General features: G+C 44.8%; 1 protein-coding gene across 1 annotated transcript in view; it reads right to left on the reverse strand.

The window, feature by feature from the left end:
* Positions 1 to 11,830, reverse strand: part of LOC149747262 (uncharacterized) — an 80,585-nt gene extending 68,755 nt beyond the window's left edge. The window contains exons 1-4 of the mRNA XM_089897348.1: positions 11,768 to 11,830; positions 11,257 to 11,330; positions 10,915 to 11,086; positions 10,532 to 10,672 (exon numbers count right to left, since the gene is read on the reverse strand). Coding sequence (XP_089753474.1) covers positions 10,532 to 10,672; positions 10,915 to 11,086; positions 11,257 to 11,330; positions 11,768 to 11,830 — 450 coding nt within the window. The remainder of the gene's footprint in view (positions 1 to 10,531; positions 10,673 to 10,914; positions 11,087 to 11,256; positions 11,331 to 11,767) is intronic.
* Between the last annotated feature and the right edge of the window lie 4,073 nt (positions 11,831 to 15,903).

Below are 15,903 nucleotides of genomic sequence, written 5' to 3' on the forward strand. Positions count from 1 at the left end.
CACCAGCAGGGAAAGGTGTGGGACCTTCCTATCCCTACTTTCAGTTTCTCACTGCCATTGGCTCTGACTTTAGTACCTGAATGGAGAATGAGGAGGCTGAAGGGGGTTGGAGCCTCACGCCCCCTCTGTCTAGGTGGGAAGAACTTCCATGTGCCCTACTGGCCAGGGCTCAAAGGTCCTTGCAATCCCACGCCTCTGCAGGTGTGCACTAGTGCAGGTTACGGAGGGCAAATGTGGGTCTCACTGGTTAAGTGTTTTTTTCAAGGTTCTGCAGATGGTAGGGATGAAACTGAGGCTGGTGCCCTGTTTTGGGCTCTTCCCCAGTGAATGTTGGCTCATGTCTTTGATATGGATTGTAAGTCTGAGGAACCCACCAGGAGCTGCTTCCTTTCACCTCCAGTGATCACCATGCCCATAAACATCCTGAATGTCATATTTATATGTGTAATTCCCATATACCCAAAAGCATCCTTCTCTTACCATTCCTTCTGCTTCCTCTTGGCTGCATCTAGAACTGTCAAGAGATGGCGAGTACACTAAGAATATATAATTCTAACAATACTATGGTTATCATTCATGGAGTACGTATATACCAGACATGTTACATGCATGATTTCCAATTCCAAAACAGTTCTGTGATATCATTATTCCCATTTTACAGATGAGAAAGCTGAGGCTCTCATAGGTCAAGGAATTTGCCAAAATTTCCATGGACCTGAACGCAGAACTAGCTGCAAACCCCATGATTTACCCCCTGAACTTGGCAGATGTGGGAGACACTGCTGTGTGTGACAACTGTGGGTGGCAAAGCATAAGACTCTGTCAACCCAACAACAATACAGACTTTTCCTTAGGAGCTCCTATACTTAAGTGCGTGGCAACTCCTTTCCTAACTATTCATACCACATTCCACTTTCCTTCTCATTACTCCTCTCGTCTGTGTTCTCCCCCACTGAAGAGGATCTTCCAAAGGAGACATATAGGAAACAAAAGTCTTCAACCCACCCACCTCCTCTGGAAAAGGTTTCAGTGTGTGATTATTGTGAATGAAGGTCTCGATTCTAGAACGCAGAAGAACACGAGTGCTCATGGCAGTGGAAAATACTACAGGGACCCTCAGGTCCCCAGGAAGGAGGCAGTTTGGAACAGAGCAACTACATGGGCTTCTGGCACACAGAGCTTCAATCATGATTTAGTGCCCACTCTTAAATGACAATGGAGAGACGAGGGTCACCAGCAATTTGAGGATATCTCTGATATTAAAGCTTGAGGCCAAAACATCCTAGTGAGATAACTATGCTGGGACATCAGAAGTGGCTATGGCAGTGTCATGCAGGGGAGCTGAGCTATCAGAAAGCTACATTTTCCTCTCCCCCTAATAAGAACTCAATAGAGAATGTATAAACCTCAAAAAGCAGGAAATAGCAGTCGATACAAGCACAGCATTGGAAACATGGTCATATTATCAGAAGAAAAATCTGGAAGATTTCTAAGTGGCTGCCTCTGGGAAGTGAGATCAAAAGTGGGGAGGAAAGGGTCAAGGGCCTCAAGATTTTTGTTGTGAACAATAATAGTGTTTGATTTAAAATTTATGTTCATTCAGTTTCTCCTAAATGTTAAAATAAAATTGCAAACAAAAACTTGTAGCATGAATGATGTCACCAAAATGGCACATCTGAAAATCTAAGCCCTCGTTTCCCCGTGGAGACATTGAACAAACAACCATAAACTGTCAGCACTAACTTTGTAGGAGCCCTAGAAAACAAAAAAGGATTACAACAATAAAGCAAATGTGCAATCAAGAAATAGCTACTTTCAAAATGACAGGAGTTTTGTTGCACATTTCTCCCACACCTTCTCTGGCATGGTGGCAGTTTTGGTCTTGATCACTGGCCCAGTCCCAGGTTGTCCTTGATCTAGAGGGAGCAGTGTCGACCTTACTTACAAATTATTGTGTAAAACTCTCCTTACCTGGCTGGAGTCAATTAGGATGTTTAAAGTCAGCTGTGGGCATAGGTGAATTTAAAAACAGACACATATGCTCAGGCCAGGAGAAAGTTCAGGAAAGTCTTGAGAAGACCTTAAGTTTCACCTTAGGCTGATCCCTAGGCTCAGTGGTAGTCTAGCTAAGCGCTAAAGGAATGTCCCAGCAAAGAAACATTCTGCAAAGAATGGAAGAGGTGGCCTCTCCCTGCCACCCCAGGTCTTTTTACAATTTTGTAATGGTTTTATGTTTGCTTCAGATCCTGGCATTTGGGAAATCTCTGTCAATACATTCAGTGAATAAGAGTTAGTGGAACAGAAACTCCAGTGATCACACACAACAAGGAATATTCTTTGCAAAAGTAGTTTGGAAAAGTTTCAGAATAAACAGACTACTACACAAGTCTATATATAAACAGATAAAAGCAAATACAACCCAGTAAGCTGTGGTGAATTCTGCTTTCTAGAGATACTACATTATAGTAATAAAAATCCTAATTTTCAACAAAAAAACGTGAAACATACAAAGAAACAGGATCATTGTTCAATCAAAGGAACTAAATAAAATTACAGAAACCATTCCTGAAGAAGCCAAGGCGTCAGACTTACTAGACAAACACTTAAAAGCATCTTAAATATGCTCAGAAGTAGGAAAATAAAGACAAAGAAATAGAGGAAACCAGGATAATGATATATGAGCAAAATAAATATCACCAAGAACATAAATTATTAAAAAACCAAGCAGAAATTTTGGAGCAGAAAGTGTAATAATAAATTGAAAAATTCATTAGGGTGGTTCAATAACAAATTTTACTAGGTAGAGCAAGGAATCAGCAAAGTGGAGGATAGGACAATTGCTACTGTTTAGTGTTGGGAGCATAAAGAAAAAAGAATGAATAAAAGTGGTCAGAGTCTAAGGGACCTGTAGGACACGCTTAAGCAGACCAACAAACATATTGTATGAATTCTTGAAGCAAATAAGAAAAAGAAGCAGAAACATTATTTGAAAAAATAACATCCAAAAATGTCCAAAATTAGATGAAAGACATGATCGTACAATTCCAAGAATCTCAACTAACTCCAAATGCAATAAAATAAAAAGATCCACATCAAGGCACACTATAATCAAACTGTTGAAAACAAAGACTAAGATTCCAGAGTTCAAATTCTGGATCCGTGTATTCTATACGGAGGCTTTGGTGGGTCATCCCCAGGCCTTGAGCTGCCTCCTTGCCTCATCTATAAAACAGGGATAATAATACTTATTCACATAATGATGAAGACATGGTGATGAAACTGCTTTAATCCCCTACCCCCTATTCCCAATCTAGGGACACACCTGGCTTTCCCCCCATCCACACTCTCTGGATTCCTGTGGCCTCTAATTTCAAAATAGCTCCAGAATCTGTCCACTTATCATTGCCACCCATACCTACTGGTCCACACCACCATCATATCCTCCCTGGATCCCTGCACGAGGCCCCTCACTGGTCTCCCGGAAGGCTCTATTCTTGCACCCTTCAACTGTGACCCTTTCAAACATGATCCAATCACACACCTCCTCTGCTCGAAAATCACCAGAGCCTCCCCGACACTGCCCCAGTCTGTCAGCATAGCCTTTCCTGAGCACCTCTTCAGCACTTCTGATCCTCCCTCAGCACTTCTCATCCTCCTGTCCTGATCTCCCCCTGGTCCTGATTTATCCCCATCTAATACCCTAGTTCCTCTTTGATTTATTTCTTGTCTCCTACAATGAAAGCTCCAAGAGAACAAGGACTTTTTCAAGTTTTGTTTGCTGCCTTATCCCCACTGCCCCAAACAGTGACTGGCATATAGAAGTTTTCCAGTAATTATTTCAGTGAGTGGATGAACAAGGGAATGAGAGAATGGATAAGACTGCTCACCAATGGATGAAAGATCCAGAGAACCTTGGGAGTGCCACCAGCAGAGATGTCTGACCCACACCCCACCTCCCCACAAAGGGCACATGTAGAGAGAGTGAGCCAAGCAGTCAGGGCTGGATCAGGGGCCCCTGCAGTGCTGGGGAGTTCCCAGGGTGTGTGACTCTGCCTTCCCTGGAAGTTTATTTTATGCTCATCCTCCACGACTGTATCTGACACATGCTGGGCAAACCATATAAGCTCCCCTTCATCCTCATCACAACCTGGTGAGGTGGGTATGAAGTCCCCATTGTACAGATGGGGACACTGAGGCAGAGAGAGGTGAGGCGACTTGCCCTAGGCCGCATGACTGATGAGTGGAGTCTGCCTGACTGCAAAGCTGGGGCTGCCTCCTCAGTGGTCATTATTCCCCCCTCCCCAAGAGTAGCAGGGGACATCAGGAGGGAATTTGTCCTCAACCTCCAAATATTCTCATCAAGATGGTTTCGAAGACAGCAAGGCTTTCTATAACCAGACTGAATGAGCACAGTTCCCAGAGCGACAATGTTATTTCTATGGAACTGAGGAATTTGCTGTGGCTTCAGATAAGCCTAGCCTGGCCCACTATGGCCGTGCTGTAGGCCTACTCTTCTCTGATGGCCTGGGGCTGGGAAATGGGTGTGTAGGTCCCTTCCCTGGACACCCTCAGCTCCTCCTCCCACTTGCAGAATCCAGCAGGATTCAGTCCTGTCACCCCCACCAGCTTCTGTCATACCTCATCCAACCTCTAGGAGTCTGTTCCCCTTTCCAGGAGATTGCATATGCATATACCTTCCCACTTTACTTCCCAGGATTGTTTTGAGGATAACAGATGTGCAGTGATGGACTTTGGAAACCATAAAATATGTCAATGATATTAAGAGTCATGCCACTGTTACTACTAAATAAGTAAACTTTATCCTCAGCCCCACAGAGGAGTTGAAAATGGAACCAAGGCAATCTCTCCAGCCTGAGGATTCACCCCTCCTTTTCCTTCTTTGAGGGCCAGAAGGTAGTTAATGCACAGCACAGGTTTCCCAGGGCCACACTCACACAGACCAAACTGTTCTGAAAGTGCACACAAGTTGTAACGTGGGTCTCCAAGTTGTCAAAGAAAGCAGCAAAGCAAAGGACTTTCTAAGCAGTGACACTGTGAGAATGCCTAACAGATGATATACCAATCTCTCTGAGGCCCAGTAAAAACAGAGGTTATTTGGGTAAAAAAAAAAAAAAAATAGAAAGAAAGAAAAGAAAAGAAACCCAAATGCACTGTGAGCTTCTCACAACTGCTGAGAAGGCAGCTCCTAGCAATTGCCTGCCCCTCCAGCTGTTTAAGGGGTGTGCAGGTCACAGATCCAGGCCAAGTTGACGGAGAGACTGAGAACCATTGAGAAACCTTATGGTAACCTTTTTCCTTTCCAGAAGTAAGAGCCCCAGGAAATAAATCCCTGGGGCTTTCTTTCTGTCCAGGAACAAGGAGGCCACAGAGGTCTGTTCCTTGGGTCTGACCAAGACTGTCCTTGCCTCCCCTCTCTCAGAGCCTGGGATCCCCCTGGACCACTTCTTGCCATCAATAACCTTGGTGACAGTGGTGCCTTGAGAAGCTCGGGGGCCAGATGGGGAGGCCACTCACGCATCCAAGATGAAGTAGAGATCGAAGACACCATCACAGTCATGCAACTTGTTTGCTTTGCTCCTGTGATGACTGGTGCCCCTGTGGAAGCTTCTCCAGTCTGGGCTGAGGTAGCGGTGAATGGTTCTCCAGCCAAGGTCAAGGTGGTGTAAATTTCTCCAGTTCGGGATGCTATGCTGGAAGCTCCTTCCACTCAGCAGTGGAGGGGGCAGCAACAGCAACAGGAAGAGCCCAGGGCTGGGCATCCAGGGCCCGCCACTCTCCATTTACCTGGCTGTACCTACAGTCCCGTTGGACCCTGGCTACTCCAGGCCACCTCAGGCTGCAGCCTCCACCCCTCCAGCCCTCTAAGGATGGGGCACTGTGAGCCTCCCCTTGTACCTGCCCTGAGGGCGGAAGAGGCAAAGATGGCTGGCCTTGGGGGATGGCCCACTACCTGCTCGGCCTGCCCCCAGCCCCAAGGAGGCAGAATTCCCTGTGATGTCCCTTATGATGGACAGGAAGGTTGGCATGGTGACTTTGTGACATGCAGATCTGCTCAGTGTCCTGCCTGTTGACAATCCCAGGGGGGAGTCAGGGGCTCTTTGGAGGGGCAGTAAGATGAGGCCTCCGTTTGTTCCTCATCCCAGACCCTCTCAGGTGGCCATTAAAATCCTGGAGAAATCCTGCCTTTTTGTCAGCTGAAACAGGGCAGCTGAGGTGGCTTAGATGAGGACATCACTGTGGGGGAGGAGGTCCAGGAACTGGGAGTGTAGAGTGTTGCAGTGGTCATTCGTGTGACCCAGTGGATGGAAGGATCTAGAAGGGGAAGAAGGTCCTGCAAGGATGTCAAAGTCCCTTGTGAATGAAGGGCATGCCAGTTACCTACTGCTGTTTAACAAACCACCACAAACTGAGTGACATAGAACAAGGACTTTTATATTATGCCCACAAATTCTGTGACTAGAAATCAGAAAGGGCTGAGCGGGGATGGCCTCTCTCTTCTCCATGGATCCACATTGGGCATTAACAACTTTAAGTCAAAAGTGTTTCAAAAACTCAGGCTGTGAATGTAAAAACTTTTAGAAATACTTTAACCAAATTATTTTGTTTTCTTTTGTATGCACAAAAGAAGAGTGATATATGCTAAAGGTCATTTGTAATAAGTCTAAAATAGATCTTTCAATATGTATAATGAAAATACAAAAATTACAAATGGTAAAATGCACTGTGTTGGTGAGTTTTGTAGTCCTTGTTGTTTGAGTGATATTTTAAATAATGGAATATCTTAAATAAATGATATTTGGAATTGATGAAATCTGGTATACTTCTCCCTAGAGGCTGTTAGGTTTTCCTTGCTTCACATCCTTCATGACACTTGCTATTGTCATATTTTTGTATATTTTTCTATTGATTCAACATCTGTTTTGGTCTTAATTTGCATTTCCCTCATTACTGATGGGATTGGTCTTCTATTCAACAGATTTCAGGTCATTCATTTTCCCTCCTTTGTGAAATGCCTGTTTCTGCCTGTATCCATTCTCCAATTCAGTTGTTTTTCTTTCATATTGATTCCTTAGCAGTCCTTGTATATTTAGGATATTAATCTTTTATCAATTGTTGCAAAGATTTTCTTCAGTGTGTGGCTCTTTTTTCACTCTATTTAATGCCTTTTAATAAAACAGAAGTTCTTAATTTTCTATTGAAGTACAGTTGATTTACAGTGTTGTGTCAGTTTCAGGTGTACAGCAAAGTGATTCAGGAATACATATATTTACATATATGTATTTACATATATGTATTCCTGAATACATATATATATATGTATTCCTGAATACATATATATATATATGTTCTTATATTCTATGTATATATATGTATTATTTTACAAGTTCTTAATTTTAATGACAAATGTTGAATTTGTCACTTTTAAGTGAAACTGTTAAGATTTGCACTGTTTGTATCTTATTTAAGAAATCCTTCCCTGTTAAGCTGAAACAGATTTTATCTTAAAAGTTTTAAAGATTTAAAACTTAAAAGTTTTAAAGTTTTAAAAGATTTAAAGATTTTATCTTAAAAGTTTTAAAGAGTTCACACTGATGTCTTGAATCCATCTGGAATTAATTTATAAGTCTGATTCTTGCCAGGGATCTGATTTCATGTTTCCCATATTTAGAGTAAATTGTCCCAGCATCATTTGTTGTCTATTCCATGTTTTCCTTCATGATTTCTATGTCACCTCTGATGTGTTTCAAATTCCATATAGTTGTGGGCCTGGGTCTGTGCTCTCTGTTCCATTGTCTTTATCCGTCTATTGGTTTATACTGAAAGTGTCGAAACCGCACTGTCTAAATTATTGTGTATTGTGAACGATTGTATTACTGCTCCTCACTGTCCCTTCCTCTTGCAGAGGAGGACTGCTTCCCTGCCACGTTCATGGCAGGCTTGCACTTGATTCCACCAAGGAAACGTCAATAGAAGTTACACGTGCCACTTCTGGACAGAATCTTCAAGAATCCAGGTGTGACTCAGGTGAATCCAACACCCTGGTGGCTGAGTAACTGTGATGTGCTGCTCCCTCTTGGGAACCTGGGATGGACATGTACATGTGGGACACTGAGATACACGAGTGGGAAATAAAGTTTGTGCTTTCAGCTGATTAGATTTGGTGGGTTTTGTTACAGAAGATAACCCACTAGAACCTGATACACACGGCGTTCAGTTACCTAACCTAACATACGCAGAGTGCTACAGCAAGCCTTGATAGTACAGGGTAAATCACCCACCTAACTTTTCTTAGGGTAATTGTTGGCCATTTGCTCGTTCATACAAATTTTAGAATCAACTCTTCAAGTCTCCACTCCACCAAAACCCTCTTGATGTTTGTTTATGATATCAACATATATACAGATACATTTGGAGGGATTTGAATCTGCAATCAGGACTCCTCGTATCAGTGAACATGGCATTGTCTTCATTTATTTAGGTCTTTTTCAATGCTTTTCATTTATATTTCCCTATGAAGATCTTCACTTCTTTTGTAAGTGCCTTCTCTAAATACCTTATATTTTTGCTGCTAGTGTAAATGGCATTTTGAAATAGAGTTTTAAACTGTTTATTGGTATTGTGAAGAAATGTATTTATTGGCTGATATATTCACTCAACTTGCTAAGCTCTCTCATTCTAAAAATTTAATTGCAAAATCCATTGGGTCAGTATAAAAATAAAAAAAAACAACCACTGTCTTGATTACTTCTTCAACGAGTAGAGCTATGATGGAGGCATTCTTGATTTTAAAGAGAATGCCTCTAACACATCACCATTAAGAATGATATTTATTGAAAGCTTTTGGTAGAAATCCTTTATCAGATAAGGGTATTTCACTAATATTCTTGGTGTGCTAGATATCATGAACAAGTCCTGAATTTTATCTAAAATTTTCTGTATATTTTGTGAGAAGTATATATTTTTCTCCAGTAATCTATTAATATGGCTAATTAAATTAATGCATCTGAAACAATATTAACATATTGTAAATAGACCCAGATTGGCCATGATATTTTTTAAACACTGCTGGATTGAATTTAGTATTAGTTTAGATTTTTTTGGCCTATGCTCAGGAGAGAGGTTGGCCTGTAATTTTCTATTTTTGTGCTGCTCTTATCTGGATTTGATATTACGTAAGACTAGCCTCCTGAAATGCACTTGGGAGTGTTTTATGTTGTCTTTGGGAAGACTTTGAATGTGATCACAATAGTCTGCTTCTTGAATATTTGGTATGATATCTCCTATATCTGGTGTTTTCTTTGTGTAAAGTCTTTAAACTACTGATACAATTTATTTAATATTTACTGAATGCCATGGACTGAATTGTGTCCTTCCTCCCAAATTCATATATTGAGCCCTAATCCTTAACGTAACTGCACTTGGACGTCAGGCCTTTCAGGAGATGATTAAGGTTAAGTGAGGTCATAAGTGTTAGGCCCTAATCCTATAGGTCTAGTGTCCTCATAAGAAAAGGAAGAGACACCAGCGCTGTCCTTCACACAGTCACAGTGAAAAGGCAGTGGGGGACACAGAAGGAAGGCGGCCACCTGAAATCCAGGAAAAGAGGTCTCATCAGAAACCAACCCTGCTGACACCTTGATCTTGGACTTCCAGTCATGGTTTCTTGACTCTCTCTCCTTTCATCTGGGTTCAGTTTCCTTGCTTCTGAAATACATTCTTTAGTGGTTCCTTCACCAAGGTTGTGAGGGTGTTCAACTTAGGCTTTGTACCTCCGAAAATATCTCTGTTTTGTGTTCACTCTTGAATAACAGTTCAGTTAGATACAGGATTCTAAGTGGACAGATTATTTTCAAGGTTTGTTCTAAACATTCTATAATTTCACTAAGGCTGAGTGAGCTGCACATTTGGGATTTGATCTCTCACGTCCATATTCATTAATGGGTTCTCTTCACAGAAGAAAATTTTTGTTTTGGGGACCGTTACTCAGATCTTTACTGTCTGTTCTGAATCTCACTTTGCCCACCTCAGACTCATCATAATTTTGTTCCTTTACAATCTTGTCTGTGTGATATATGCTCCCAATCCTTTGGGAAAAGCACAGAGCTTTGTCTCCTTATGTCTCCACACTCTCTCCTCTCAGGGGCATCCAGAACAGTTACTGAGTGACTGAAGGAAGGAAGGAAGGAGCGGGGACTCAGGGCTCCCTCTCAGTCCCTCAAGGATTCTCTCTTCCCCTATCTAGCCTGCTCTGCCCCTCTTCTGGGCTCAAACAATGTGACTCATACACCTGGCTGCCACTGCAACAATTCTGGTCACCTGAGACCCCACTCCTATCTCCTCTCACCCTCACTACAGGGAAATGTCCTAGGTAGTCCAAGACCTGGCATGAATGTAGTCACTTAGAAGGCATTCCCTCCTGTCCCCACGCTTTAGGCCCTGACCTGTCCCACCCTCCATGGGTAGTTAAGTTCCCTGACACCTTTGCATTCTGTGAAGTCACAGAACTCACCATTATCTGGCACAATGCTGCCATTTCAGAACTGAGGAGGCTCAGGAAAGGCTGAGAGGCCGAGAGGCCGAGGATCAGCTCCAGTGAAGTCTGGAAGTTTCTCAGTGCGCCACAAAGATGGAGCTTGCGTGGCCGCTCAGCCTGGAGGCGGAAGGAGAGTCCAACGCGCTGATGGGGTCTCTGGGCAGCACGGAGGATCCGCAGTCGCAGGACACGGAACACCTGCACTGACAACCAGGCTGTTGCCCGGGTCCCCGAGACCCAAGAGGGTAGAAGTCGCGGCGCACAGGGCGAGTGAGCAGCGGCAAGTGCAGCCTCCGCCGTGGCCCGAGGGCCACCTCCAAAGGCAGGTCCGCGCCAGGACACCCTCCTCAGTCCCGCACCTGGGAGGCGCGGGGCAAGGCCTGAACCAGCAGGGACGGCGGGCCGGGGTTTGCGGAGCTGGACTCGCGGGAGGGCCGGGCCCAGCCGAGTGGGTGTGGAGCCGGCGTGCACTCCGGCGTCCAGATCTGCTGCGGGCGGTGCCCGGGAAGCGGGTCTCCTAGGCGCCCCTTTCTGCGGGTTCAGCCAACTCACAGGCCCCTCCCCCAAGGCCCGCGGACCCCTAGGAACGGGGCGGTGCCCGAGGCCCCGCCCCAGAGGCGGGGGCAGCCCGGGAAGGCGGGGTCAGGCCGGCCCCCCAGGGCTCGCGCGCCAAGTTCCGACTCGCGTGTCACTGCTCCGACCTGGAGGCGGCCGGGGCTGCCAGCGCGTCCCCAGCGCCCAGCGCCACGCGAGAGCCGAGGTGAGACGCGCTGTCCTGCCCCCCGGGACGGACCCGAGAGTGGGCGTGGGGGTTGGGAGTCATCTCATTTCTACTGGCTTTTCCCCAGGGCAGGTTCTCAGTCCTGCCCTTGACGGCCCGGTTCTTCTCTTTCCTCTGTCACCAGCTTTCTCCATCGCTCCTTTTTTTTTTCTCCCGTGCTACTCCTGTCCCTGCCCTCTGCCTCTGTCTTTTGTCTCCTTGCCTCTTCTGTATTTTTCTCTCATCTGTCTCACTTTTTCCTACCCATCTTTTTATTACTTGTGTCCCCTGTCCTTCCCTTTCTCTTTTTCTTCTTCTTCTCTTCCTCTCTCTCTCTCTCCTCCCCCCTTCTTCCCTTTTTCCTTCCCCCAGTCAAGAATTCCACCTTGGATTTTTGTTTTTTCTGCTAGGTCAACTTTTTTGGGCTGCAATTAATTCATCCATTCACCCACCCTGTTCCGCTCCATTATCCTCAGCCAGGGCTTGTACTGGGCACGAGGGTAATAATGATGCATTTGCCCCAGATCCTTTCTCCAACAGATTATATCCAAAGATCTGGGCATGTAACCTGTTCAGGGAAAAATACATGAAGGATCAAGTTGTAAATCTCTGAGTTTTCAGGGTGAGCTGAAAGAAATACTTGGCTTTAGAGACAAGGCTTTGAATGAATCCTTTTCTTGGCATTTTGCCTTTAGTTACAGACACAGACAGCACCAGGAAGCTAAATCTTGCAGGATCATTTAGGGAACATGAGGGCCCACACCATCCTTCTGTGGAGGCAGTGCAAGGCTAGGTTGGTGGGGAGAATGAGGGTGGGACTCAGAGAGCAGTTGTGGGAAGACAATAGGCCAGGGCTTTGCATGTGAAACATTTGGGTGAGAGTTGAAATAAGAAATTAACTATAAATTTCTAAAGTATATACTTGTCAATGCTGGTGGTGTGCCAAAATTAGGTTCCATAATTACTGTTAACTGATTCAGACTTTTTATAACAATTATTGTGGAATTGGAAATTAATGTTTTTGTGTACACAGTGAAAATGTTTCATCATCATATCAAAGATTGTCTTAGATACATACTAAGTGAAGAAATACAGAAAAACAAATCTGGTTCATTTGTGAGAAATAAAGTAGAAAGTATTAAATAGCAAAGCAAATTTTTGCTTCTTAAAAATATAATCTTATCAGAGAGACATGATTTCATTATTTGATGATATTCTTATGTCATGTATAACTGTATGTTCAAACACGCACATACACATACATAATATATATATATTAAGTTGGAAAAAGAAAACTTGTTTGGTTTTAAAGCTGCTAATTACTGCCCAGCACTTGAAGCTTTTTGTTCTTATAATTAATTTAACCTGTCCTTTGAGTTGGTTATGATTTTTAGTGATAATTCAGCTTATTTAACTTTTTGGTTGATATGCAAAAGGAAATTTGTCAATAGATAAATCACACAGAATTGAACAAAAATTAAAAATGATGGAAGAGGATTTCAGTGTGTTTATTGAAAGAAATTTTTTTCCACTTTGTATCAAAGAACGTTGGACACATTCATAGGTATAAGCATGGCACTTTGATTTGGGAGACTGTTCTCTGGATTGAAGAGTTAAATTGTCTTTCACATCATTTAACCACTGACTTCCCATGTATTAGAATTTTGGGAGGGGAGGGAGAGGAGATGCTTTTCCAATGATTTAGAACCATCATGCCTGCTTTGCTTAGCAGATATCTTTTTCAAAAAATAGGTGACAACTTTTCTTTAAAACAGATGATCACATCTTTTTTTTCTTTTTTTTTGATTCAAGGCTAAGTCTTGAGCTGCAGTGCTTTTAGATTTTTTTTTCCTTCTTCAATAGGCTGCATCTCTTCTTTCTAGCTAATGATGCTATTGTAGAGTCTGGCCGAGTAGTCTGTTGTACAAACCATGGCCTTTTCCTCTGAAGGCTGCCACAGGAATTGGTCCATGTGGCCAAGTTGTGTTAGGGCCACAGCTGACCTCACAGTGGGCCTGGGAGCTGGTTACATCCTGAGAATCCTGCATTTGGTTTTGCTTGGACATAGCAGGCATTGCTGTTAGGGGGATGTGGGCATAGATGAACATGGAGCCTTCGAGGCCTGGCTGGGAAGTCCTCTTTCCCACCTCATGGCACCACCAGCCAGCCTCCAGGAAGGCCTGGACAACTCTGCAATTTTTCGTTTTCTCAGGGTTCTAGGGCTAGGAGGATGTCTAGAAAACATGTGTGTTTTCCTTTTCAGGAAAACACAGCACCTCACAATCCACATGTAGAAGAGGTAGATGGATGATTATCCTTAGAAATCTTCCAAAAAGGTGTGAGAAGCACCTCCAGAGTCTGGGGAAACCAAAGAATTGGGGCACAGGAGATTTCTTTCTGTTCTCACTTGTTTTAGCTGAAGAGGAAGGCAGTGCAGGAAGGCACTGTTGGTGTAGATGGTGTCACTAAATAAGACCTAATTTCTGAGCTGCAGCTTGGGACAGCTGGAGGCTGACCAGCTGACTTGGGGTGGCAAGTATCTGCAGACATCTCAGTAACATACTGTCGTTCAGTTGTTTGCAAAGAGTTCTTCTGTAAAGGGAGGGGGAAGGAGAAAACTGCCCAGGCCATTTGGTCACTTGTTAAACACTCCTGTGCACTGGTCCCTGGAGGGGCATGAATGGAGGGTAGGCAACCCTGAGGCTGTCTCTAACCTTCAGAACTAGTGCGATAATAAATTGATGCTACCTATCATTTATGGAGCCAGGCTCTTTAGCACTCTAGACATGTTAATCCATTTAATCTTAACAAACACCTGATGAAGTGGGCACCAAGGTGATCCATGATGAGAAAACAGAGGCAGGGAGAAGATTAGCACCTTGCCCAAGGTCATGTGATTGGTAAGAGCAGAGCTATATTTGATCCAGGCATTCTGACCCTAGAACCCACACACTTAACCTCCATGTGGATGTGAGGCTGGAAGGTTCCTGGGACGGCCTGGTTAGAACATGAACAGAAAGGTAGAATGTGGTCGGTGCTTCTCAGATGAAGCAATGATTCCTGTTATCTAGGAATAGATAATAAACAGAGAAACAAGTGCTTTTATGCTATGGGGTGGGTGAGGTATCATTTCTCAGAGAACTTCATGTTTTGGTCAGTAGAATCATGGTTGGTGGCCCAGGAGGACTGAACCCCGAGGCAGAAGTATCCCCATTGATAGGGAAGATTGGACATGGTCAGACACCCTGTTGGCTTGGGGAGCTCAGTTTCAGAAGGTTGCCAAGATCATCTGAGGGCTGGGAAAAGGTTCAGAGCCTGGAATTGAAATCAGGTTCTTTCAATAGGAAGACTATGGGTGGTACTGAAGGATGTCTGTGTGACTCAGAGGGTCGTCTTGCTGAGCTCAGACTGAAAGAACCAAGGAAGACAAGAAGAGTCCCTTCTCAGGACACACACAACAGAGCGACAAGGATGAGTAAATAGTGTCAGGGGGTGAGAGCCCAGAATGAACTGAGGCTATTGAGGGGAGTGGAGGACAGCAAAGGTCTTTTAATACTGGATGGGAGCAAAAGAACAAGGGCTGCATAGATCCACTCACTGCCAGAACCACTGGTGTCTGTGGAGGGAGAAAGAGGAGGGAGCGGCTCTGCGTTGCCCAGCGATTGTCTGGACAGAGAACCAGCCTCCAGTTGCAAAGGGCATTGGTAGGTCCATGTAGGAAAGGGGGACAGAGGCAGCCCTGAGCAGCTGTGCATGTGGTCTCCTGACCCAGAACTCACTGTCCAGGGCCAGGAGTGACCCACACATCTGCAGAGGTCACCTGAGAGGAGTTGAGGACCATGGCAGAGGTGCATGTAGCCTGGAGCTGGATGAGGCTCAAAGTCTGATGTTGACCCTGGGAGAGAGCCTGCGATCTCTCGACAAGAGGAGATGAGCATTAAGAGCTGGCAGAGCGCGGCTTCCCTGGTGGCAGAGTGGTTGAGAGTCCGCCTGCCGATGCAGGGGACACGGGTTTGTGCCCCGGTCTGGGAGGATCCCACGTGCCGCGGAGCGGCTGGGCCCGTGAGCCATGGCCACTGAGCCTGTGCGTCCGGAGCCTGTGCTCCACAACGGGAGAGGCCACAACAGTGAGAGGCTCGCGTACCGCAAAAAAAAAAAAAAAAAGAGCTGGCAGGGCTCCCCAGGAACAAGCCACAGCAGACTCACATCATCTTCCAAATGAAAGACTTCCATCTGGTGATGGCCGCAGATGGAGTGGACTGAGGTTAGATGGGGCCCCAGATGGAGTTTGCTAGGACATTCTTTGCATTTGCCTGAGTGATCTTACCCAGCAGCGCTGGTGCATGTGAGAATGGTGGCCCTCAGGGAGCGTGGGCAGCATGCTGAGGTCCCCTGGCAGGTCAGTACCTTGGTCTCCTCCTTTTCTTCCTCCTCCTCCTTGTTCTCGTTATCATTATTAAGATTTGGATGATAGCATTGACAGAAGCGATTTGGGGCGGATTCAGCAGTTGGCCAGATCTGCAACAAGCTGGAGGAGCACAGAGTTTAGCACTATGGCACTTGCAGGTTGGAGATGAACACATTTGGG

The sequence above is a fragment of the Delphinapterus leucas genome, chromosome 16 (assembly GCF_059928025.1).
Source record: "Delphinapterus leucas isolate spDelLeu-1000000601 "Yukka" chromosome 16, BTC_Dleu_Yukka2, whole genome shotgun sequence".
NCBI classification, from domain to species: domain Eukaryota; kingdom Metazoa; phylum Chordata; class Mammalia; order Artiodactyla; family Monodontidae; genus Delphinapterus; species Delphinapterus leucas.